The 26,051-nt window shown below is 44.1% G+C and overlaps 1 protein-coding gene across 5 annotated transcripts in view; it reads right to left on the reverse strand.

Annotated features, from left to right (window-relative positions):
- Positions 1-1,822: 1,822 nt before the first annotated feature.
- The window catches only part of DOCK5 (dedicator of cytokinesis 5), a 222,953-nt gene continuing 198,724 nt past the window's right edge, over positions 1,823-26,051 (reverse strand). For 4 of the 5 annotated variants that reach the window (XM_086703428.1, XM_086703427.1, XM_086703426.1 and 1 more), the window contains 8 exons: positions 24,145-24,321; positions 19,472-19,555; positions 18,936-19,073; positions 16,569-16,735; positions 8,455-8,623; positions 7,622-7,760; positions 6,549-6,652; positions 1,823-5,966 (listed from right to left, as the gene is read on the reverse strand). In XM_086703428.1, the coding sequence (XP_086559554.1) occupies positions 5,862-5,966; positions 6,549-6,652; positions 7,622-7,760; positions 8,455-8,623; positions 16,569-16,735; positions 18,936-19,073; positions 19,472-19,555; positions 24,145-24,321 (1,083 nt within the window). In that variant the 3' untranslated portion in view covers positions 1,823-5,861. Of the gene's footprint in view, positions 5,967-6,548; positions 6,653-7,621; positions 7,761-8,454; positions 8,624-15,329; positions 15,900-16,568; positions 16,736-18,935; positions 19,074-19,471; positions 19,556-24,144; positions 24,322-26,051 lie in introns of those variants that run through there. The other variant, XM_086703430.1, reaches the window with a different exon arrangement.

Genomic DNA, 26,051 nt, shown 5'->3' on the forward strand with positions numbered 1-26,051 from the left:
GAGAGCAAAGATGACCTCTTTATGAACATTTTAAACATCTTCCTGGATCTGAACAACCCACGACCTCATCAATGCTGCTTCCAAAAGAAGCCTTCCCAAATGAAGAGTGGGGAACCATACCAAACGCTCTCTTTGACGAGAGAAGTTCTCAAATAGAGAGGGCTTTAAGTGTTTACCAAAAGGAGCGGCTTGAAGATTAGCCATTTTCGCCAAGGGTTTAGTCTTCCGACAATAACTGGGAAAAAGCCAGCAATCACTGCATGAGACAAAAGCATTTATAATTTTTTTAAAGTGTTTATCTTCGAGAGAGAGAGACAGAGTGTGAGCAGGGGAGGGCCAGAGAGAAAGGGAGACACAGAATTCAAAGCAGGCTCCAGGCTCTGAGCTGTCAGCACAAAGCCCGACCTGGGGCTCGAACTCACAAACTGCAGTGGCCTCCATGAGCTCAAGTTGGATGCTCAACCACTGAGCCACCCAGGCACCCCTATAAATTTTGACAGTGGACAATGCTCTAAAGATTTTTTTGTTTGTTTTGAGAGAGAGAGAGCAAGCCTGGGAGCAGGGAGGGGCAGAGAGAGAGGGAGAGAGGGAGAGAGAGTGAATCCCAAACATTCTCCATGCTGTCAGCACAGAGTCCGATGCAGGGGCTCGATCCCACAAACCACGCGATCATGACCTGTGCTGGAACGAAGAGTCAGACGTCTGATGGAGCCACCCAGGTGCCCTTAAAGTAATATTTCTCTCTGGAGACCCTACACCCAAAAAGATTTCCCAGGCTTGGTGATTCAGTCTCGGGGGGCCCAAACCATTTGCATATTCAACATGCCATGGCTGCTTACGTACACAGTAGAGCATTATTGCTCTAAAATGCACTAGATGGCAAATGGTTAAAAGTTCTGAGACATTTTCTTAAAAGAAAAAAAAATCTTAGGCATAAGCCCAGGACTTAAAACAGGGTGGCTATTCTAACTGAAGTGTAGTTGCCCCCCTCTCTCCAATGTGACCCACCACCAGCAGGGAGTCGAAGCAATGAACATCCATTTTTGGACACCGATTTTTTTTTCAAGTTGTTTTCTCTAAGGTAGTGGTGTCCAGCCGTGACCTAATGCTGGAATAACATGGGGGAGATTTTATTGATTTATTTTTTAAAGTTGAGTTATTTTGAGAGGGAGACGGAGCACAAGCAGGGGAGGAGGAAAGAGGGAGACAGAGAATCCCAGGCAGGTGCTGTGCCCTCAGCACAGAGCCCAGTGAGGGCCTCGAACTCACAAACCAGGAGATCATGACCTGAGCTGAAATCAGGAGTCTGAGGCTTAACCTACTGAGCTCCCCAGGCGCCCCAGCAGGGGGAGATTTTAAAGGAATATGGCGCCTGGGTCATACTCCCCTCTCTTGGAAATTGATTTAATTGCTCTGAGGTACAGCCTCTTCTTAGGTGATACTAACATTCAATCCGGTTTCAGAATTGGGTCCTATGCTTCCCAAGTAAGATATTAGCTACTCTTTTTACTTCCCTTCAACTCTGCAAGCCAATGAATGGAGAAACAGAACCCATCTTATAAACGAATTGTTGTCAGAAGCCATCAGCTCCGATGGCAAAGGGATGGATGGAGGGGGGAGAACCAAATGGTCTGCAGTTTTTATTGCTTCCAGGCAAAGACGACTCCATGACCCCACAGCACGAGTCTAAACAGGACTCGTAAGGAAAGGCGCCCAGAGGGACTGGGTATGATGTGTCGCGAAGGAGGTGTCAATAAAGAAAAGCCCAGGAATGATTTTGTTTCTTTAACATAAAGGCAATAACAAACTAAGCACAATAAACTTCAAAATACATTTCCATTTTTAATTTAAAAAATAAATAACAGCAAATCTGAACAAAATTTTGCTACTTCAATGCACATCTCCCTAACGGGCCATGTTTGAAAACCAACTAGTTTATAAAATCCTGGCAACAGAGCCTTTGACAAAGTTTGCATGAACAACTCACAAAACTGGACTAATAGAGGAGTTTAGGCAGCATGTGTGGGAGACCGGCTTTGGCTGGACTGTAAGAATCAGCCTGAAATCATCAACTTAAAAGGAAAACAATCTTTTCCCTTTTGTAGATTAAAACTGGTGGTTCCACTCTCAACCCACCCCAAGAGGAACTTACCTTTTCCAACAAATTTTAAAATCCCACTTGGTCAATGGTGCACGGACCTAAAAGCTGTTGTACAGAAACGTCGCTTCCTTTAGGTTCTCTCTCTTTCTCGTTCACTTAGAATCAAAGAAAGCTAGAGCCAAAAGGATTCTAAAAATCACGCAGCCTCAAATAAGTATCTTTGTTTTACATGAAGAAATTGGGGCCCAGGAACTGACTACAAAAATTGACTTGTCAAAAGATACATGGTCTTTTCTGTCCTGTTTTGTGTTGATGGGGGGCAGTTTCCCTGCTTTTTTCATTATATCCGAGAAGCGAGAGGAAGGAAGGGACAAATGTCAAAGGCTTCCAGATGCCTTTTGCAGGACAGCACGGACACGAGGGGACATTCTGGCGTGCTGGATGTGGTCTGGGTCTGGATCTGAGAGGTGGTGACACGGTATATACCCATGTAAAGTTTCGTCCATCTGTACCCCTGAGGTCTGGGTAGGTGACCATACGTACGTTAAGTCATGTCTCAATTTTAAAGGAAGAAGTCACCCCATAATCTGGGCGCCGGGGGAAGGGGAAGGTTCCCGAAGCTTGGAAAACGTTAACAAAGGTAGACTGCTACCTCGGATCCTGCTTTATCTCACTTGTCTCAGGGATGTGCGGGGTGGTAGCATTTTTCATGGGTCTCCCTGATGGGAAAAAATGACACCAATTCTGGAATCCAGGTGTGAAGGCGGAGGAGGGAGGGGCCCGTGACCCAGCAGCCTTATTTAAGGTTTCGCTTTCCTCTAATCCCACCGTCTTGCCAACCTCACGGTACGACACAGTCTGTATACCGGGCTGTCCCCATTGAACACAGCGAATTGCCACTGCCCGAGGGTTTCGTATGGCGTCGGGCATTCAGTGAAAGATTAATAAATGTTGAATAATAGTTTTCAATTCTTGAAAGAGAAAAACAAACTCAAAGGAAGACAAGTCACCGGAACCGAGAGAAAAGAAGGGATTGAAAAAACCCCCATAAACTAATATCCACAAAGGTTGTGACGGTTGGGGGGGAGGGGGGCTACTTCCAATGTTGTTCAATACTGCAGGGTTCTTATCAAGGAAAATAAAGGCCAGCTCTTCCCCCTTTTATTCCCAGGCCCTCATCTCTCCTGTATGTAAGGTAATCGTACGGCATTTCTTTTGTAGGACAGGTATTATTTATGATCTTTTGTCCGACGTGACTTTTTCTGACCCAATGGTTTCCCAAAGGAGATAAAACTTCCAATGTTCCCTGTAATCTGTGATTCACTTCATTACCTAGAACCCTTTCTATTCAGGCAGCAGAGACCCAGTATTTCCATTAATGTGGAAGGGGAATCATATGGAAAGACAGACTGTATTGAAAAAGGGCACTGGGTGTGTCGGATTTCCCCAGCCTCTCATCAAAAATCACACCGCTGAACTCGCTTGCGCTACTCTGAAGGGACCTGCTTGAGGCTTGGTATTTTTTTGTGACCCAGTTTACATCTTTCTCTTTTAAAGGCAGCTTGAAAAATATGGTGTGTGAGGCCTACAGGTCCCCACTAGCCAGTCTGCGAGGCAACATCTCAGAAGCTGCTCTGGGCTCCACAGAAGCCCAGTATAACCTTTCCATTCCTTCTCTTTGTTCTCCTGCGTTCTTTCCACTAATATCCTTCCCGGTTCTTATTACTGCTTCTTCTTGAGTCATAAATAATTACTCCAAGAGGTGCCATCTTTGCAAAAGGGGCCGTATGCGCACAGCTAATTGGCACTCACGTTCCCAATTACGTTGGGGGGAAAAATATACGTGCTGTTCGCTGGTGGCGAATTCCAGATCTTACTCGGGGCCAGGAGAGACAAGAAAGGGCCATGTCGCACCTACTGCGTCACAGGGTCGACCTCACGGGAACATCACCTGTGTGGTGTTATCCCTGTTTCGACAGATAAAAGAAATGAAGGCTCAGAGGATTTCAATTTGAGGGAGTCTCCAAGTTAATGGACGACATAGTTGGGATGGTCTGAAATGAGATGGTTTCCTTCCAAAGCCCAGGTTCTATTTGACCCCCGTATAGGCTCTCCTGAGTAGGGGTGAAGCACGACCTTTTCCTCACCTCTTTTAAATGCGCACTTATACTAACTGCCTGAGTGACGCTGGCCATGTCGCAGAAGGTTTATACGTTCCTGACTCTGTGAGGAATTAGTATGTCTCTCCTCAGAGGGGTGGCGTGGAAACAGGCCCACAAAGAGGCAGGCAAGCAAATCCCGGAAGTGAAATCTCTCTCTCCTCTCTCTACCGCGGCGGGGAAGGGGATGGGGCCTGGTTGTGGGAGGGGTCTGGTGAGTTTCCCTATAGGCTGACCTCGGGGATCCACCACAAGTTTTCCACTTTGTCATCAACACCCAAGTAGGATAGAAACATCTGGGACATTTCCACTGTTGTTCCAACTAGGGATAGCTATCATCATGGAGTTTGGCAGGGCCGTCTTCTCGATCCAGGCGCTATCTGGGGAGAGAGCCTCAATTAGCAAGCTGGGGCATTAGTGAGCATGTGTAGTCAGACTTTCTGTGTTGAGCCTCAATTTCCTTTTCGACAACACGAGGGGGTTGTCTGTATGACCTTGAAGGCCCTTCTAGCTCAAAACGCCTTTAGCCTTGTGTGGTTGTTGATGTGTGTGTATGGAATGTTTGACCATCGAAATCACCCCATTTTCTTCTTTGGAAAGGAGCACTGACATTAGTACCATAGACATGTAATCGAATTAATTCCACAATCACGAGGAATAAATAATCAAAGGGAGATATTGCACTGTATTCTCCAGGGTAAAATCAGGTTGCAGAGAGGGGCTGCTGAGCCATCCAAATGGGATCTGGAAGGGAAGCTGTTGAACCTGGGGCTTCTAAGGCCCTTCTGTCCCGTGATTTGAGCTCAAAGGAGATAACAGGACAAGAAACTGTGCAAAAGAAAGAGCTTCAAGTGAGTCTGTAGCGGGAAGGAGTTACTGCCTTGTGCTGAGGGCCGTTAGTCGGGAGCATGAGGGGCTCCTGGGAGGGGGTGGGGGCAGCTTTCCCGTGCCACACATGGCGGGGACGGGGGGTTGGTGGTGCAGGAGCTCAGACCTCACAGTGGAGTCCATGTTTTTTCAACAATGATAACTATCCACACTTGAAGGTAGCCAATCTTCATTACAAAGACATTCTTTTCCTCAAAGGAGACACAGCAGACCTCAGAAAGATAGGATTATTTTGGCTACTGAAGTACTTGAGGTGGGTCTCTTCCAATGTCACTTGGGACACGATGTGCCCACGTGAGAAAACGAAGTCTCAAGCATAGTTTTTCAGAAGCGACGCAAGAAATCCTTCCAAAGAGTAGGTTCCTGGGGTGCTCCGCCATCACCACAGAAGAACTTATCCAGGCTTCTGTAGGCCTCAGTGGCTCTGCATTGGGGGCTGAGTTTAATAGTGGTGAGGGAGATCTCTCTTTTGAGAGACACACAGGACGCGGCCAATTTTAGAATTCCACGTGGAATGGAGGAGAGGCAGCGTGGCCTTAGGCTTCTATCAAAGAGAAGCCTTTCGAAGACCAACCAGTTCGGAGCTGGTGAATCTGACCCCGGATCAGGAAAGGTGGTCAGCAAGGGGCCCCAGGGAGTGAGGACAGTTTCACCTCTCAGGCATCAGGTGTTCAAGGTGTTCAGGAGTTCCAGAGAGAGAGGGGACAAGATCCTTATTGGGATCCAGGCTCAGAAGAAAGCAAGCCAGATTTCCGAGTTTTTGGAGGTGGTGGGGGTGGGACTTTGGCTTCTCTTCTGATGGGCAGTGGGGGAGCAATCTGAGGGAACAGACACAACAAGAACCAAATGAGTCTTCCCTTTTTTCCTAACCTGCCTTCTCCGCCACATTTCTGACATTGTGCTTTAGCTTCTAACTGATCTGAGTTTGTCTACACAGGCAAGAAGGGAAAGAAGACTGATTTATCCTCCCTTGTCCTCTTTGAGTTATCAAGATATTCACCAAAATGTTATGTCCCCAACACTAGGGCTCTTGGCACATCTATGGTACGTACTCAATAAATATTTGTTGAATGAACAAAGGAAACTCATCAGAGGTCATTCCGTTCACTCAGAAGGAGTAAACTCTTCAAATGTGAGCCAGAACTCACGTCTTGGGTCACTCGCCTGTGCCCACAGTGACGTACAGAGAAAACCTCTACCTTCAGTCTGATGAAAAAGTCTACTTGGATTTCATTACTTCCCACTGCAAACTCCCCTGTTTTTATGGTTTCAGGAATGAATCAAGAGTTGATGAGAGTGACACATCTCTGGGAAACCTGCCCAGTAAAAAGCTTGGAAAACCGACCCTGCATTCCCACGAGTGGTGTTCTCTGACCCCAGGGCCGGCCGGCGTTCCCTACCTCTGTGGAGTTCCTCTGGCCGCTCTCATAGGGCTTGCTTTTGGGGGGAGGGGGAGGCGGGACACCAGTAGTCATCAGCCCATCTGTCTGCAAAGATGGCGAGCCTAGAAATGATACAAGTCGATGAAGGCAGAGAGAAGAATTCATCAAGGCATCTTATAGAACCTCTGCTTGCCAGTTTACCACCTCAACCTGGTCAATCGAATTGCTAAGATCATAGGCTATGGTTTCTGTGGCCAGAATGGAAAAGATCTCTTGCCCCATACATGACAAATGTAGTGCCGTTTACTCACCAGAAGGCTTCACACGAAGTTCTGAAGTAAAAATCCCATTTTTTGTTCAGGGTTTTTACTATTACGCTGGAGATAAAGACATTTTCTAGAACTTATGGTGTTACTCTATTCTCTGATATTTCCCAAGGGCTTAGGAAAAAATGTCACAAAGTAAGTGGTCGATAAGTATTGGTTAAATTGAACTGAACTTAGTTGTATCATTTGAATGGTGCAATATCCATTTCCTCCAGGAAACCTTAACCTAATTATCTCTAACTCTTGATTGACTATTATGTCCCATGTGGCACAATGATTTACTCCTCCATTCTTCTTACCAAGGATACCTTGTCATTCTTCTCAGGCACTGTGTTATTGCTGATTCCCCAGGCCTGACTGTAAATGGTATATAGAACAGGTCTATTTCTTGTCCTTTTTGGGGATCCTTTCCTATACAAAGTACAGGGATATCGACCCAATAGTTTGTAAGTTACTTGCTTCCTGTCTGGTCCCCATCTGACTCTATCTCATTTATACCTTCACAACTGGAAATGGAGTAGTGAGACCCTCTGGGTCACTATACAGAGAAGGTTAACGAGTCCCAACAACCCAAACACTCCTTCTCAAACTCTTGATTGTCCTATAGCACCCACCGTGGAATGAATCAACTTTATAATAATCTCATATACAGTGTGGCTGTTCTGGCTAAAAATTGCCCAGATCCATAAACATACTCTATTTCCTACTAAAACAGATATAAAGGATACGGCTACATCTCTCTATCTATCTCTATATAAAACTTACTTAGGGTCCTGGTAGCTTTAGGAGTGAGTGGAGGCGGGCTCAAGGGTGTTGACTGAGGAGGCGAAGAACCATGAAATGGCGTCAGCCGATTGTCCGACAACTGGAGACTCTTTGGCCTTTGTGCTTTTCTGGCTGGGCTCTAGTCGGGGTGGGGGAGGGGACACAGCAAAGCACTCTCATGGTGAAAAAGGCTGAGCTCATCAACGCTCTGAACAATCTTGCCTGTCAGAGGGAACAATTCCAGGAGCCATTCTTGAGCTTGCCGCCCTGCCATGTGGTGACCGTGGCAAAGACAAGCACAGGGAATCACTGAATCATGCTTTATTTTCTGGCCAGCCACGAGCCTGATTGTGACCACAGTTGGATTATATTATTTAGGTTGGAAATGAGCCATCTTGATTCTCAGGGAAGGCTGGTCTTGCCTTCCTTGATGCGGCTCATGAAGAAAAAAAAGCACCTTTTTTTTTTTTTCTTTTTTTTTAAAGTTAAGAGAAGAGAAAGGACTGTGTTTGGACCAACTCATGGAACATGGTGGTGAGAACCACAACTCCAAGCATCAACCCACATGTTTACATTGTGGGTACAAGGTCTTGCACCACTGATTTAGACGCTCAGATTCTCCATATGTGCTTTTCCTCACCCAGTCTAAGATCTGACGTTGCCACAGGCTGCTGGGTCCTGAGGAGGCACGGCCAGGCTCCCCCCTGGTGACTCCCAACTGTGACGTGAACGGCGATGTGCCCAGCTACGGGGGAAAGCACTAGCAAACCTCTGCTGCTTGTTTGCTTACCCCACCCCCCCGTTTTTGTTCGTTCATTCATTTGTTTTTTTACCATCAGATCAGGTTCTGATGCTTTCTCTGCAATGACCTGGGACTTGCTCAGGCTCCAGTCTTTTCTCTTGAACTTGCTGATCCGGTTCTCCGTGTCCTCTTTGAGGGGGAGATCTTCAACTCTGGCACCTGACGAAGCTCTGCGCTCCAAGAGTGGCTCCAGGACTGACCTATTGGCCGAGCACAGGGGCAAAATCACAAAACACTGACCACCCGACAGTCAAAATGTGCTCCAGAAAGACCAGGGGTTATGCCCCCTCAATCTAACCTTGACCTGTGACTTCCTTCTCGGGCTCTAAATGTGCATTTCGAATTGCCAATTAAACATCTCAAGGTATACGTGTACAGAAATGAAACCGTCACAGTAGAGGAGGAAAACATCTCTGAATATTCATCTTATCCCAGGAAGAGAAAGTCTTATTATATTTACAAGCAAAGACAGAATTCATGCAGTAAAAGATGAGTAAGCAGCCTTCTGCAGTGGATAATAACACATGCCCCAGGGACAGCCAGCTGTGCTGAAATCCTACCTACACTTGCTTCTTGAGTAATCTTGGGCAGATAATCTTTCCATGCCTCAGTTTCCTTATCTGTTAAACGGGGACATTAACAGTACCTACCTCACGAGGCTACTACAAAATGCTTAGAATAAGTGCCTAGTATATATGTGTCCTCCTGAAATGGTTTTATTACAGTGACAGGTTTTTCAAGAACCATAGTGACAACTAATTCATTCAAGAATTCCGATTGAATGCTACGGAGAGAGAGCAAGAGTTTGAGGACAAACGGGAGAGTCTCACAATATTTCCCCATACGTTACTTATTAACTACAAAGGGGAAAAAAAATAGTAACCGTACACGGAAAAGAAAATGGTCAAAACCTTCATCACGTACACAGTCAATTAACATCATCAATGGGGGACAAATGGACATACTGTGCTTCTGGATATGATACCTAAAAAGGAAACATACAAAAACGTATAACCCGAACCCTAAGCACAAGGGAAAATAAGACAAACCCAATCTCCCAAATGAAGGGAAATCCTATAAAATAACTGGCCCGTCAGTAATCTTCAAAAATGTCAACGGTGCGAAAGCCAAGATAAGGAGGGGCCAATCTGCTTCAGATTAAAGAAGAAAAAAATTCAACATGGGATCCTTATTGGATCCTGTAACAGATGTTACTAAGTATAAAAGACATTGGAGGGACCACTGACAGAACAGGAATATGGGTTAGAGCTTAAAGTATTGTATCGATGAGAGACTACCTGAACGTATGGGCTGGACTGTCGTACGTAGTTCTGGAAGACGATATGATTGTTCTTAAAACAGCACGTATGCAACCTACTCTCCCATGGTGGAGTAGGGGTTGGGGGGAGACAGGGACAGAGGGAATGACTATGGGATAATGTAAAAACAAGCAGGGTTAAAAAAGATATTTTACCTTTTATGATGGGTATTGCTTCTGGCTTCTGAATGGGTATTTAGTAAGCCTTGGTTTGATTAAAAATTGATAGATTTTGCTCCATAAGAATAGAAAGTTTGGAGGGATGAACAGGCAGAGCACAGAGGATTTTTAGGGCAGTGACATCATTCTGTCTGATATTACGATGGTGAACGCATGTTATTACACATGATACATCTGTCCAAACCCACAGAACTACAACACCAAGAGGGAACTCTATGGTAAACTATGGACTTTGGATGATTATGATGTGCCAGTGTGCATTCCTCAGTGGTAAAAAATATACCACTCTGGTGGGGGATGCTGATGATATTGGGGGCTGGGCCAGTGTGGGAGGACAGTTTACTGGGAAATCTCTGGGCTTTCTTCTTAATCTTGCTGTGAATTTACAACTGCTCTAGGGGGCGCCTGGGTGGCTCAGTTGGTTGAGTCCCACTCTTGATTTCAGCTCAGGTCATGATCTCATGATCCTGGGATGGAGCCCTGCATTAGGCTCTGTGCTAAGTGTGGAGCCTGCTTTAAGATTCTCTCTCTCTCTCTCTCTCTCTCTCTCTCTCTCCCTGACTTCTTCCCTCCCCCTCCCCCACTTATGTACTGTCTCTCACTCTAAAAAATAAAATAAATCATAAAAAAAAAAGCTCCAAAAAAATAAAGTCCATAAAACACACACACACAAAAGCTGTGGTATGAAATAAGACAACACAGAAACAGCTACGAGCTATTAGTATTAAAAAAAATAATAATGGGGATGCCTGAGTGGCTCAGTCGGTTAAGCGTCCGACTTCAGCTCAGGTCACGATCTCACAGTCTGTGAGTTCGAGCCCCGCGTCGGGCTCTGTGCTGACAGCTCAGAGCCTGGAGCCTGCTTCGGATTCTGTGTCTCCCTCTCTCTCTGACCCTTCCCCGCTCATGCTCTGTCTCTCTCTGTCTCAAAAATAAATAAATAAAATAAAATAAAATAAAATAAAATAAAATAAAATAAAATAAAATCATTAAAAAAATAATAATAAAGGCTTTCATTTGGCAGAAAAGCACCATCAGTCAACTAAAACTATTTGCTGGACATATTTTAGATGCCAAATATCTTTAATATATAAGAAACTTTTATAAACCAAAAAGAAAAATAGGAGTTCAATTTTTTAAACTTTTCATATTTTTTTTAGTGTTTATTTTTATTGTTGAGAGAGAAAGACACAGAGTGTGAGTGGGGGAAGGGCAGAGAGAGAGGGAGATGCAGAATTCGAAGCAGGCTCCAGGCTCTGAGTTGTCAGCACAGAGCCTGACGCGGGGCTCAAACTCACAAGCTGTGAGATCATGACCTGAGCCGAAGTCGGACGCTCAACTGACCGAGCCACCCAGGCGCCCCAATTTTTAAAAATTTTCAAAGGATATAAATAGGTGTTTCATGAAAACAGAAACCCAAATAATTTAAAAAAGTTAGTGTCACTAGCTATTAAATATATAAATATTAAGACAAGGTATTTGGAGGGGGCAAAGACTTTTTCACATTTTATTATAGAAAATTCCAAACATATAAAAAAGAGAAGAGAATATATAATAAATTCCCATGTATATATCACTCAGTGTCAATAATGATAACTCATGGCCAGTCTAGTTTCTTACGCTCACCTAAGTCACATTCTGAGTCCCTCACTGGATCATTTGGAAACGATTCTTAGATGGCATTTCATTCCATCTATAAGTATTTTAGTATATACCTCAGTCAGGCAAAGACTTACTGCATAACATAAGTACACTCCCATCATCAGTGCTACAAAATGAAATAATTCCTTAATTTCATCAAGTATCCATTGTTTACATTTCTCATAAATTTTTGAAGTGGTTTGCTTGAATCAAGATCCCCAACAGGATTCACTCTGTGTTTGGTTGATATGCTTCTTAAATCATTTAAAAATTTTTAATAAGAATTTTATTTATTTTTTTTTAGAGAGAGAGAGTGTGCAAAGGGCGGGAAGAGGGCAGAGGGAGAAAGCGAGAGAGAGGGAGAGAGAGAGGGAGAGAGGGAGAGAGACAGAGAGAGAATGAATCCCAAGCAGACCAACATGGGGCTCAATCCCATGACCCTGGGATCATGACCTGAGTCGAAATCAAGAGTCGGAAGCTCAACTAAGTCACCCAGGTGTCCCTCATTTAAAAATTTTGACATCTGTAGTCCACCTTTCTGCAAAGTATGTTTGCCTTGCTCTGTGAATGTAAAGGGTGAGAAAGTTCCAGGGAAGTCTGAGTAAGGAGTCACTGGGAAATGCCTGTTGACTGCAGTTTCTTTTTCTGATTTCAAATTATTCTCTCCTTTTCTATTATTATTATTTTTTTAAGACAGCATGCATGGGTTTGTAATTTTTTGGTATTGTTTCAACTGCTCATATATTTAAGGGGAAGCCACTCATTATTACTTACCTTGAATCTGTACTAAATAAATATCATAGAACTCCATTCCAAAAAATACTCTTACTGCTCATTTTTCTTTTAAAGATTTTATTTTATTTTTTTAAAGTAATCTCTACCCCCATGGGGCTCAAACTCATGACACCGAGATCAAGAGTTGTACGCTCTTGGACTGAGCCAGCCAGGCACCCCAGGACTCTAATTATTCTTAAAACTGACTAAGCCAAATCAAACAAAGAAACAAAATCACCTCAAACAGTAATTGGTCAGGGAGAAAGAAAACAACCACCCCAGATTCTATGGAATCAATTATGACTTCACCTGAGAGACTGACACTCAAGGCTGAGGGTCACTAGACCAACAGTCAAAGATGTGAGTTTTCACTAGGGCCTCATTAGGAACCACACTAAACCATAAAATAACTACGGTGGGGTCCCCCAGGGTCTGTGTTATTTTTTTGCTTATAATGGTTACTTCAGTGATTTTTCTGAAATATCAAAGATTACATTTTTTCTAAACAATTTTGTTCTGGGGCCCCGACTCGGCTGGTGCTCTAAGCAGGTAGCCCGTAGTTGGCCTTCTGTGTAAATCTTCTGGCTTCCCCTTAACACGAGCTGGGTTTCCAAAAGTAATTCTCTTTCTGTGCCTAAGCCTCCCATATGCCAAACAGGATGGATACAGTCTACCTTCTTACCAACAAAGAACTGGCTCTTTATAGACATCACATCCAATAATCCCCATGAAAGTGTTCATGAATACTGTGACATAACATCGGTAATGGGGAGAGTCGGGGTCATTAGCTGAGGATCAGTTGGAGCTGCTTTAAAGACACATCCTAAATAAGTGTCAGACAACAGTACAGTGACTTCTTACTCACTGGGGAAATCTGGGCAAGATCAATAATCCACCTTAAAACTGGGTCATGGCAAGAAAAGGACCCTGCTCACCTGTTCTCTGTTTACTGCCCTAGGGTATCAGCAATCATGGGGTCTTTGACTTTCAACAGCTGTTTCAAACCTTTTCTTTTTTGAATGAGACAGTTTATGTAAGAAAAGTATCTTACTGAACAGAACTTCTATACTTTCCACGAAGTAGTTAGTGTCTCTTTATGGCGTGAAAAAAAAAAACCATAGAAGAGACAAAGTCAATGAATCAAGGATTATTTAATATTTAGTAATGCTAAGGATTAGCAACAGTGCAAATAACCTAGTACTCTATTGCGTCTGACATTACATATTGGTACTTGTTTGACATCAGAATTGTAATGAATTGCATCCTCTGACTAGGTAATGTATACTTCTAGAAATGCATCCTACACTTGGTCTTAACCAAAAGGCCAAGAAGTGATAGGAGACTGTATCCTAAATAACCAGAAAGCTGTAAGGACACGTGTTTGGTACAATTCTTAACAATCGAAATGCACTTTATATTGATATAAGCTAACTGTTTTCATATTAAATTTATGATGAACTTTGATGATTACCTGTTTAGAAATAATGATACAACTTAAATATTCTATAGTAGGGGGAGGATTAATTAGGGCACATTCATGGGATGCAATGGTTAATAGCCATCGAAGATGATAATAAAATAACACAGCAACATGGAAAATGCTTATAATAAAATAAGAAAGGAGAAAAACAATTTACCAAACTATATCTGTGCTGTAACTGCAACTATGTAACAATATCTGCCAGTGGAAAAGGACGGATAATTTAGGAAATATTAAACACGTGATTTCCAGGGAGGGGCCGTTTAGACAGGGTATTTTTGTGGTATAATTATTACAATACAGAATTACAAATTTAAGATGAAACGGTGAGTCAACTGGACTTATATTTAACTCTAAAATACATAATGTTGTTAAAGACTTATCATGTACATTAAATTAAGCAGCACGTCACATAATGGTATGCACAATGCTTTTCCAATTGTATCAAATGTACATATGCTTTTTAAAATTTTATATAGGTAACTGTTAACGGTGGTTACTTCTGAGTGATGACATAATAAGCATTTTTCTCTTAGGTTCCTAGTACTTTGAAAAATTTCTACGTGTATATATACGAGTTATATAATTAGTAAAATCTTTTTAAATAGTATTTTTAAACAGAAAGAATGCAATTATAAATTCATCCCTGTAAAATATTTTAAATTTGAACGTATGGAAGGGCACTTCCATGATTTTGGCAAGAAAGGCTCAGTGTCAAAAGCCATCAATCCTCCCAAAGTTAGTCCAGAAATTTAACATGATCTCAGTAAAAATAGCCATGGGATTCGAGACAAGTTAATCCAAAAGCGAGCATGAGTAAAACTAGCTAGATAGATTCTGAAAAGGACTATTCAAAAGTAAAAGCCTTTTAAATCTACAGTAATTAAAGCTACCTAGTACTAGTTCATAAACATATAGGGAGATCAAAGAAATGGGGGAAAAGTCTACAAGTAGACTAAAGAACATCTAGGAATTTCATTTTTTAATTAGGTTGACATTTCTTATTTTTTTTTTTTTCAACGTTTATTTATTTTTGGGACAGAGAGAGACAGAGCATGAACGGGGAGGGGCAGAGAGAGAGGGAGACACAGAATCGGAAACAGGCTCCAGGCTCTGGGCTAGCCCAGAGCCTGACGCGGGGCTCGAACTCACGGACTGCGAGATCGTGACCTAGCTGAAGTCGGACGCTTAACCGACTGCGCCACCCAGGCGCCCCTAGGTTGACATTTCAAATCAGTAGAGGAAAAAATGTAATAGGGAGAAAAGGGTTGCTGTATAGCCAAAAAAAAGAGTTAACTTCATACCTCACACTTTATACTAGAATAAATTTCAAAGAATCACAGATTTAGTGGTGAATAGTGAAACTAAAAAAAAATTTTTTGTAGCCTGAGAATGGGGAAGGCCTTTGATTATGATATACAACCCAGGAGTCATAAAATCAAACATTAAGTTATTTGGCTGCATAAAAAATGTCAGCACAACTAAATGAGAAATTAGAAACAAAGTCAAAAGAGAAAGGAGAAATTGGAAGGTGTATTTCAACTCCCAGAACAAAGAAAACACAACAGAAAAGTGTACCCCAAATACTTGACCATAGTTCACAGAAAATAAAATACAGCTACTAAAAAATGAAAAACTCAGCTTCGTACAAAACAAGAGAAATAAAACCAAACCACACTCCTTTACCAGGAAAATACTCTCCACTTATCAAACTGGCAAAAAATTAAAACGCCTGATAATACACAATCTGGAGGCCAGATGGGGGTGACGGGGCGCCCTTATATGTTGCTGGGGGGGCCTGCAAATTGGTCTATGTCTACGGAAGTCAGTTCAGGAATAATTTTGAAAACTGCAACTATAGATGTTCGACAAAGCAAGTTCACTTCTGGAATTTTTCTCACACGGATATACTTGTGTATTTGCGAAATAAATTATTTTTAAGGTGAGTCACTGCCCCACTGCTGCGACAGTGAAAGACTGGGGTCAACTAAGCATCCAACGATAGACACCCGTGGAATGTATCCTGATGCAGACATACCACGGGATGCCTGCAGCTCAGAGAAAAGACGAGGCTCTTTACATTCTGAAACAGAAGGATTTTCAAGACACAGTAAGTGAAAAGAGCAAGGTAAAGAAAGAATTCTATGTTTCCATTGAATATAAGCAGAAAGTGCGGGGAAGAACATACATTTAGGTATTGCTCGTGTGTGTCGAAAGAGCTTGGAAAGGCACCAGGGTCCTGCAGGCCAACACCACTTGCCTCAGGAGAGCGGTACTGGTAGGACAGGAGTTAAGGACTGATGGGTGATGCCTCCCGACATATCCCTCTAGTGCCTTGGAGTTCCGTACCATGTAATTATATTGCCGATTTATAACATAAATGTAAATTTTAAGATGACTTTTGAAAATGGATTCAGGTGGAAAGACACTCAAACAATGACTATAATATGAAAAAAAAATAATTCAGAATGTGATAGGGTGGCTGATAGGATGTGATAGGATTATAGGTGATGATTATCCCTTTTTTTCTTAACTATTATCGTTATGTACATAATATGGAAAATAATGATTTTCCTCATGAGGAAGGTGATGGGAATGGTATACAGGATTATAACCACAGACTCCAGATTATTTCCCTCATGAGGATGATGCATCTACATTGACCAAGTCTCCCTTTGGTGACAAAAGGCAAAGGTTAGTAAGGAGATAATCCACCCCCGCCTCCCCTGGCAATTAAAAATCAGACTCTTACCCATCAGATCCCGGTCTGGAAGGAGCATTATCAGATGAGTTAGAAGAGGTGGAAATCACAGAGGAAGTCACCGAGGTGATGGACAATCTCCGCAGCGTAGACGACATGATGTAGGGTAGTACAATGGATCCCGTGCGGCTTTGTTTCCGCTCAGTCAAGTTGGGTGGCTGAGGAACACAGAGCATCTCATGGTTAGCAGACCTGGAATTCAGCCCATAGGAACTGGTGCAGCTCCCCATCTGTTCGTGACAAGTGCCATTTGTATTGGCTGGCACCCACTGCTGCCTCAGCTGTTAAATACTGCAAATAGTTATATTCTATTTTTTTTTTAAGTTTATTTATTGAGAGAGAGAGAGAGAGAGAGAGAGAGAGAGAGAGACGGGGGCTGGTGCGGGGGGGCAGAATGAGCCCTGATCAGGGGAGGGGCAGAGAATGAGAGGGAGGGAGAGGATCCAAAGCAGGCTCCGTGCTGTCAGTGCAGAAGCAGGCATGGGGCTCGAACTCACAAAACATGAGATCATGACCTGTGCTGAAATCCAGAGTTGGATGCTTAACTGACGGAGCCACGGGGCACCCTGCAAATACTTATATTCTTAATTATGAGCACAATTAGGTTAAGTCTACCTTGTTTCTAAGACTTAGAGAAGAATTCCCCATAATTTGTTGTCGGCCATGTGAGAAGAAAAACCGAGCTGTTCATTACCCCCCACAAGAATAGCAAAACCCTCTGCTTCTCCAGTTCCTCCAGTTTATCTTCTTTCAGCCGCTAAAAAGGTAAAATACTGGCCTAATAGAAACTTTCAGATGATACTGTAGACCTGACGCTTAACATGTAAATGGTGAATCTTTCTTAAGTAAAGGAGCATCAATTTACTATCATTAAGAGAGGTCTTCAGTTGGGCTGATCGCCCCAATTGGCCACCATATCAAATTTACATGCCAATATTGGCCTGGATCTAATAAAAAACGACTTAAATAGGTGTAAGTCACATCCTTCCCCTTGGAACTTACATAAAAGACAAATGTTCCTAGAAGAAAGCTCTTAAGTGGTGGTAGGCTAGGAAGTTAGGCACAACCGAACCCTTGGATGACTGAAAGCAATGATTACAAAGACGCTCAGGAGAAAAAGGTAGCGGCGGTGGAGGTGTGGGAATGGCAGACAGGACTACACGGAAAGAAATGCGGAGCTTTGATTCAAGGAAAGAGAATCAGAAAATCGGGAGTTCGAGAGTAAGACAGTTAAAGAGAGCAAGGTGAACGAACTCTCATTAAAAAGAGCAGAAAAATGAAGCTGGATCCAGGCATTCAGTCGATTGTTGCAGAGAAAAATTAGGCATTATTTACTTTTTATTAAGTAATCTTTATGCCCAGTGTGGGGCTTGAACTCATGATCCCAAGACCAAGAGTCGCACGCTCTCCCGACTGAATCAGCCACGTGCCCCAGACAGAAAAGCTTATTGAGCGCGCGCATCAATCCACCCAACTTCTCGGGCACAAAGACACTGTGGGGAGAGATGTGTCAGAACTGTCGGAACAAATGACGAAATCACTATCTGCACTGCAAAATGAACTTCACGATTCTTTCTCCCCTTCAGAGGTGCGAAGAATGTCAACTTTTCGTCAAAATAAAAAAGGAATAAAGGCTAGGAAAAACACTAAGAATTGGGCTAAACGGGACAGTAATAATCAGCATCTGGGACCAGCAATGCTCCCAAATGCTAGTAGAGTGGCCCGGACACTATGGTCCCGGACCAGCAGGATCAGCACCCACTGGGAGCACGTTAGAAACCCAAACCCTCGGGGTGCCTGGGTGGCTCAGTAGGTCAAGCGTCCGACTTCGGCGCAGGTCATGGTCTTGCGGTTTGTGAGTCTAGAGCCCCACGTCTGGCTCTGGGCTGACAGCTCAGAGCCCGGAGCCTGCTTCGGATTCTGTCTCTCCTCCTCTCTCTGCCCCTCCCCTGCTCATGCTCTATCTCTCTCTGTCTCTCAATAATAAATAAACGTTAACAAAAAAAAATTACAAAAAAAAAAGAAAGAAAGAAAGAAAGAAAGAAAGAAAGAAATGCAAACCCTTGGGCACCCCACCCTAGACCTCCTGAATCGGAAGCTCTGGAGATGTGGCCCAGCAATTTGTGTTTTCGTAAGCCTTCCAGGTGGTTCGGACGGTCACTCAAGTCCGAGAACCCCTATCTAGTATGTCAACTGCGGAAGGTCACCAACAGCACATCACGTCTTCTCCAGACCCGCCCCCCGTGTTTTCCTGCCACACCTCTGCTATTTGGACTCATCTGGCAACTGAAAACCTGATCAACATCGTAACCGGTAAAGAGGCTGAGAAAGTCAACGGGCTCCTTAGACAAAGCCTACCAGTGTTATAACGCCGTAGAGCTTTTCCACTTTCTCCTTGAGCTCCCGGAAACAAGACGACAACCGGTCATGCAGTGGCTTCAGCTGCTCTGTCAGCTTCTCCCCGTGGATGCGGATCCCCTCCGTCAGCAGGGGCATCTGGGAAGAAAGGGGCATGAAAGGAAGGAGACACGGTTTACGAAAGGGGATTTTTTTCAGATTGGGAGGCTGGGGAGGGATTGGGGTGAAGGTGGACAGGTAAACTGGTAGACACAGCACGTATCGAATGAGAAAGCTACGTGTCAGTGTAGGGCTTGGGCACCGGCCACCCTGGGGTCAAGGGCTCAGAGAAATACACAAGGATACAAGCAGGCCCGTGACTGGGGAAGGGCTGACAGAAAAGGCAAACCCTCCCGAGCCGGGGAGCACGTCTGTGGATAAGCCCCTGCTAGACTGGGTGGGATGGCTGCATTTTCTCTCACTGGTCACTAAAGTAGAGACAGAGAGAGAGCGAGCGAGCGAGCGCTGTCTGGCCATACATGTCGCTAGGAGCACACCTGTAATGCTATCAGTCGCTTCAGCAGCTCAATCTTCTCCTGGTCTTCTGGATGTTCCTGCAAGTACTTCTCCGTAAAAAAAGCCTAAAAACGGGGCACAGGAGAGCATTAATTAGAACACGTCCCCATCTGTGTATTTGACCCTAGAGGGAGGGGAGGGGAGCCTGGAAGGGGGACAAATGTCTTGTTCTAGCTGATAAACCAGAAATGACTAAGGCAATCCTCCTTCCTTACCTGGGACAGCCCTTCTGCCACCGTGGACGGTTCTAAAGGTATGTGCTCTTTTGCGGTCTTTCTGGAATTGGGCAATGCCTAATCCAAGCACCTTCTTAACGATCACCAGACACACACAAGGGCACAAACCAAATAATCAGCAGCACAGCAGACTGGCATTCATTGAAAGAACTTGCCCCAAGGACCAATGCCAATGCCAATATCTGAAGGCTGTTCAGGAGATTAAGTGCACGGATATTATAAAGGAAAAAGCAAAAAACTAACAGGCTGGATATGCCTGATAGTTTTCCTGCTGCTATAAGCTGTATCACATTTTCCCCCCTATACTGAGGGAAGATTAATATCCACACCTTTTTAGTTCTCATCGATCCAGAAGGCTCTTTTGAGGACAATGTTTCACAAATATTAAATGCACACAAAAATGTCTCGTAAATAGTAAATGCAGTTTGCGTTGCGTCTTATTATACGTCAAAACCATGTCACATGTAACACTGTCAATCAACATTCGTGGTCCCAAGGGCTAAGTCCCTCTAATAGTGAAACAAAACCCAAACTCAAATTATAATCGTAGATGTTACAGAAGAGACCATTTTTAAAGACAAAATTGGGGTGCCTGGGTGGCTCGGTTGGTTAGGCGTCTGACTTGGGCTCAGGTCATGATCTTGCGGTTCATGGGTTCGAGCCCCACATCTGGCTCTGCGCTCACAGTGCAGAGTCTGCTTCGAAACTTCTGTCCCCCTCTCCCTGGGCCCATCCCCTGCTCGCACTTTCTCTCTCTCTCTAAAATAAATAAAGAAAACACTAAGAAATAAAATAAAACAAGTAAGACAGAATGAGGAAAAAAAATTAAAAAGCCTGTGGTGAACATTTCTAACAAAGTCAAAACAGGAAAACTTTTTTTTTCCTTGTACCATAGCCATCATTTCTGAGAGTGCTTTCAAAGACCAACCCTCAAAGTTCCCTTCACTCTTCTGTTCCAATACTATGGAAGTCACCTCAACCTGTAGGTAGACTTAAGAGCTCCTGAAACTACAGGATACAGTTTAAAAAAAAAAAAAAAAAAACAGCAAAAAAAAAGGGATCAGCGACCAGCCCATTTGGTATGGAACATAGAGCATGTTCAGATTCAACCTTGCGTGAAGATGTTATGGGTTGAACACTGGCTTCCTCCCCGCCCCCATTCATATGTTGAAGTCCTAGCCCCGGTACCTCAGAATGTGACCTTAGTTAGAAACAGGATTATTGCAGGTGTAGTTATGGTCACCATGGAGTGTCAGAGTGGAGTCACAGTGGAGTAGGACGAACCATCGATTCCACGTATCTGATGCCCTTATAGAAAGGGGAAGGTTGGACACTGGGAGGACGCTGCGTGAAGAGGGATAAGGGTGCCAAAGGTTGCCAGCAACCCCTCAGAAGCTAGGAGAGAGGCTGGGGCGCCTGGGTGGCTCAGTCGGTTGAGTGTCCAACTTCGGCTCAGGTCATGATCTCACGGTTCTTGAGTTCGAGCCCCGTGTTGGGCTCTGTGCTGACAGCTCCGAGCCTGGAGCCTGCTTCTGATTCTGTGTCTCCTTCTCTCTCTGCCCCTGCCCCACTTCTCGCTCTCTCTCAAAAATAATAAATAAAACATTTAAAATTTTTTTTTTTAAAGAAGAAGCTAGGAGAGAGGCAGGGAACAGATCCTTCCTCACAGCCCTCAGAAGGCACCAACCCTGCTGATGCCGGATTTCAGGTTACTGGGCTCCGGGACTGTGTTTGAAGTCACCCTGTTTGTGCCTTTGTCCCAGCGGCCCTAGCAAACTAACACCACAAGGGCTATAAATATATGCAGGCTGAGTATCACAAACAGGAAGCAGGACAGCACATCTGGAGAACACACCCTGTAGCCGGATTCATAGTTAGGGAGAAATGGATGAAAAAGTAGTATGGCTTTAATCTTCATCCACTTTCACCCTCCAAACAGAAGCAGTGTGAAGCTTCAAAAGTTAAAAACGATTTTTTGATGTAAGATGAAAGGCACTGAGATTCCGGAACATTGGTTGAGTCAAGGACCACTGCAGCAGAGTGCCCTGAAATTCCGTTTTTTTTTTCCGAAGAGTCCTGCCTTGCGAGAGAAAAGGGCTGATGAATTCCGGCAGTGATTAATGGGCTGCTTTAAGAGAGGTCACCTGTACTGGTAGGTGATGATAGATTCCCCAGTTAATTGCCATGGGGGTCATGGGGGTCATGGCGATCAAGGAATTTACCTTTTTTCCTATGCTTCAAAATATACAAATGCATACCATATTAATTAAAAGTGCAATGTAGTATTTTTAAAAGTCTTGAAATCTATCTGTGTACGTAACCAACTTCCCCTTTAAAAATTTTTTTAAATTAGAAGTCTCTGACATTGGAAAAAACTTCATAGGAAATTACATACTATTCACAGACTACTGGCATATATGAATTTGAATTCGAACAGGGCCATTCTGTAAAAAAAACAACACTTGAGGGGCGCCTGGGTGGCGCAGTCGGTTAAGCGTCCGACTTCAGCCAGGTCACGATCTCGCGGTCCGTGAGTTCGAGCCCCGCGTCGGGCTCTGGGCTGATGGCTCGGAGCCTGGAGCCTGTTTCTGATTCTGTGTCTCCCTCTCTCTCTGCCCCTCCCCCGTTCATGCTCTGTCTCTCTCTGTCCCAAAAATAAATAAACGTTGAAAAAAAAAATAAAAAAAAAAAAAACAAAAAAAAACAACACTTGGAAAAACACATCGAAATTAGTACTAGATAGTTTACAGGACACAAAAACCCACCACAATCCTTACAACGTTATATAAAAAAAAAAAAAAAAAGGGATTATATTCTGGATCCTAGTTTTGTATTGAATTCCATGATAACACTGGAGGTTATTATCAACACTAAGCACAGGCAAACTAGAACTGATCTCTGGTGTTGGGTCTTTCCCAGCTGCTAGGTGTAGTGATTCTGAAGGCTGAAAGGTTGAAGGGAAAGGAGAAAAAAGAAGATTGTTATAGCAACAGCCGCAGAGCACTGCCCGTTCAGATCACCTTTGTCTCCAAGCAGACAGGAGAGAGGAAGAAGTCAACACCGATCAAGCCTCAACTATAAGGCAAGTGTTCTGCGATGTTCCTTATATACAAGATAAGCGTCCAGCCGCTTCTGTGTGGTAGGCATTTTCCTCATTTGCTTGGGGTACGAAGCTTGGGGCTCAAAGAGGTACGAAGGTTGGGGCTCAAAGAGGTGACGTATCTCACCCGAGAGCACATGGTGGCCAATGGGAAGCTGGGATTGGGTCACAGGAATGACTGATTCTAAAGCCCCTGGTCTTCTCAGGACATTGTGTATAAATGGAAATAACAGAATCAGCCCACCTAATAACCACTCGCCCTTCCCGTTCATCTCCTTTTCTTTCCACTCACTCTCCCGGCTACTCCACAGGAGTGTAGTAGCCAAATGTTTGTTTATATTCAGCAAGAGGACTCCAAAATTACTTAGCCACTGGACACATAGTGAATAATTAAAAATCTTGCCTCCATTAATTGCATTTTTTTTTACATGTTGGATACATTAACTCCGTTAAACACAATTTTTTTTAAAGTTTATTTTATTTTATTTTATTATTTTTTTTCAACGTTTATTTATTTTATTTTTGGGACAGAGAGAGACAGAGCATGAACGGGGGAGGGGCAGAGAGAGAGGGAGACACAGAATCGGAAACAGGCTCCAGGCTCTGAGCCATCAGCCCAGAGCCCGACGCGGGGCTCGAACTCACGGACCGCGAGATCGTGACCTGGCTGAAGTCGGACGCTTAACCGACTGCGCCACCCAGGCGCCCCTTTAATGTTTATTTTAGAGAGAGAGACAAAGACAGAGACAGAGGGTGGGTGGGGGAGGGGCAGAGAGGGAGGCACAGAATCCAAAGCAGGCTCCAGAGTCTGAGCTGTCAGCACAGTTCCTGAAGCAGGGCTCCAACCCATGAGCTTGAGATCATGACCTGAGCCGAATTCGGACGCTTAACCGACTGAGCCACCCAGGTGCCCCTAGAAGCCAATTTTAGAGAGAGCACAGTTCTGCCTTTCCCACGGGTGCTTCTTCAGTTCTAGAGCATCTTTACCTCTGGGGCCGCCTGTAAGCTTTCTACTTCTCGGTGGAGAAAGGGAGAGGAAACAACAGGTAAATCAACCAGAGATGGTATATTAGATTGATCTGTCAGTGACTCTGTATCAGGCAGTGGCCCAACCCTGCCTGAGCTGCTGAGGATCTCTAGGAGGTGTGAGGTCAGGGATCAGCTTTTCATTAATTTCATTTGCTCATTCGTAAAAAGGGCACAGTGAAAAACTCTCTCAGCCAAGTCATAAGAAACTAATGCACCAGCCGCACAGAGCCACAAGGCGAGAGGCACGGAATGACATGGGATTCAGTGGGGATTCCAGGGCCCAGCCCACCTTTTCATAGTTGGAGTATCCTCCCATGACAGCCGGGTCTACGATGCCACTGAGCAGCATGGAGAGAGGATGCACAGAGAGGGTACGGTCCCAGGCGTGTTGTTGAACACAGTTGCTGATCTTCTCATTGGTGAGTTCCATGGTTTCTATGGCATTCTCCAGGGGACTGATTTCTTCCTGCGATAGTGGACAAGGGAGTGAAAGGGCATTTTGTGAATTCACAGCAAGTTTTGAAAAAATCCTAAGTGTTCCTCTCATTTTATTTTTAAAAGTATTTATTTATTTATTTTGAGAGGCCGGGGACAGAGAGAGAGGGAGAGAGAATCCCAAGCAGGTTCCGTGTGCTCAGTGCAGAGCCTGATGTGGGACTCGAACTCACGAACTGTGAGGTCATGTCTTGAGCCGGAATCAAGAGACAGATGCTTAACTCACTGAGTCACCCAGGCGCCCCCTAAGTGTTCCTTTTAAAAGGTTTAAAATTCTCACCAGGCTATAAAACAGTAAAGTTGTGCTTGTCAAGGTTATGTCTATTTGGATCCCACACTTACTTGAAATGGTCTTGCTAAGTTGTGAAGTAAACTACTTAAAATGTCCTTAGAATGCACAAGGATGACCTAAAAATTAGAGCTATAGTAGTGATCATTTCTCGGGGCAAAAGGTCTACCAGAAATCTGGGGGGGAAAAAAAAGGTAGATGTAATAATGAGGGCCTTTTAGGCAAAGCTTCCTCAGATATTTCTGAGAAGATAAGTGACAAGCCAGTAGCAGGATATCTGATCCAAGATACTTCTGCAACGTCCCAAAAGTTCACTGGCAAGGGGCTCGATGTTTCTGCCACGAGCAAAGGTAAGTTTTGGAAGCCACACATTCAAACCATACCTAAGTCACCTTAGTATGGGTTCTGTGGTCAGAAGCAGCCAGAAATAACGGGATGTATTAGAATATCCAAGCTGGGGTCACCTGGGTGGCTCCGTTAAGCGTCTGATTCTTGATTTTGGCTCAGGTCACGATCTCATGGTTTGTGAGATCGAGCCCTGCCCCCGGGCTCCGTGCTAATCGTGCAAAGCCCACTTGGGTTCTTTCTCTCTCCCTTTCTCTGCCCCTCCTGCTCACACGTGCTCTTTCTGTCTCAAAATAAACAAACATTAAAGTTAACAAAGAGTATCCAAGCTGAATCTGGGACGAAAATGAAATTAAGATTCAATATAGGTTCAAGCAATTCCTGTGGGCAAGTGTTCAAAGTCAGGTTTCAAGAAAACCCGCGTTCTTCATTTTAGCCACTGCCAGACAAATGACCTCCTACCACAGCCTGATTCCAAAAGTCTCTGTCCAAAAATCATATTCACACTTGAGGGACAGTGATATTATTGCTAGTGGCATGGAAGACATCGGATTTCCGTTCAGATTTGTTCAGGATATACTTCTTCAAAGTGTATTTCATGCCAAGTACCGGGCTATGCTCTACAGTTACAAAAGTGATTAAGACAGAATTCATGGTGGGGAGGAGCCTACGGTTTTAGTGGCGTCTCAAGACACGTAAGCATGGTAGTAACTTGTTAGAAATAAACCCGGGTTGGGGCGCCTGGGTGGCTCAGTCGGTTAAGCGTCCGACTTTGGCTCAGGTCATGATCTGTGGTTTGTGAGTTCGAGCCCCGCGTCGGGCTCTGTGCCGACAGCTCGGAGCCTGGAGCCTGGAGCCTGCTTCAGAATCTGTGTCTTCCTCTCTCTCTGCCCCTCCCGTGCTCATGCTCTGTCTCTCAATAATAAATAAACGTTAAAAAAAAATGTAAAGAAATAAACCCGGTTGCAACGGGGCACAGAGAAAGGGCATCTAATCCCAACTGGGAGTTTCAGAGATGGCTTCCTGGCGAAGCAGGTACCTAACTGAATTTCAGTGGGAGTTAGTTA

Source organism: Puma concolor, chromosome B1 (genome assembly GCF_028749965.1).
Source record: "Puma concolor isolate L17-30 chromosome B1, mPumCon1.1.hap2, whole genome shotgun sequence".
Classification (NCBI taxonomy): domain Eukaryota; kingdom Metazoa; phylum Chordata; class Mammalia; order Carnivora; family Felidae; genus Puma; species Puma concolor.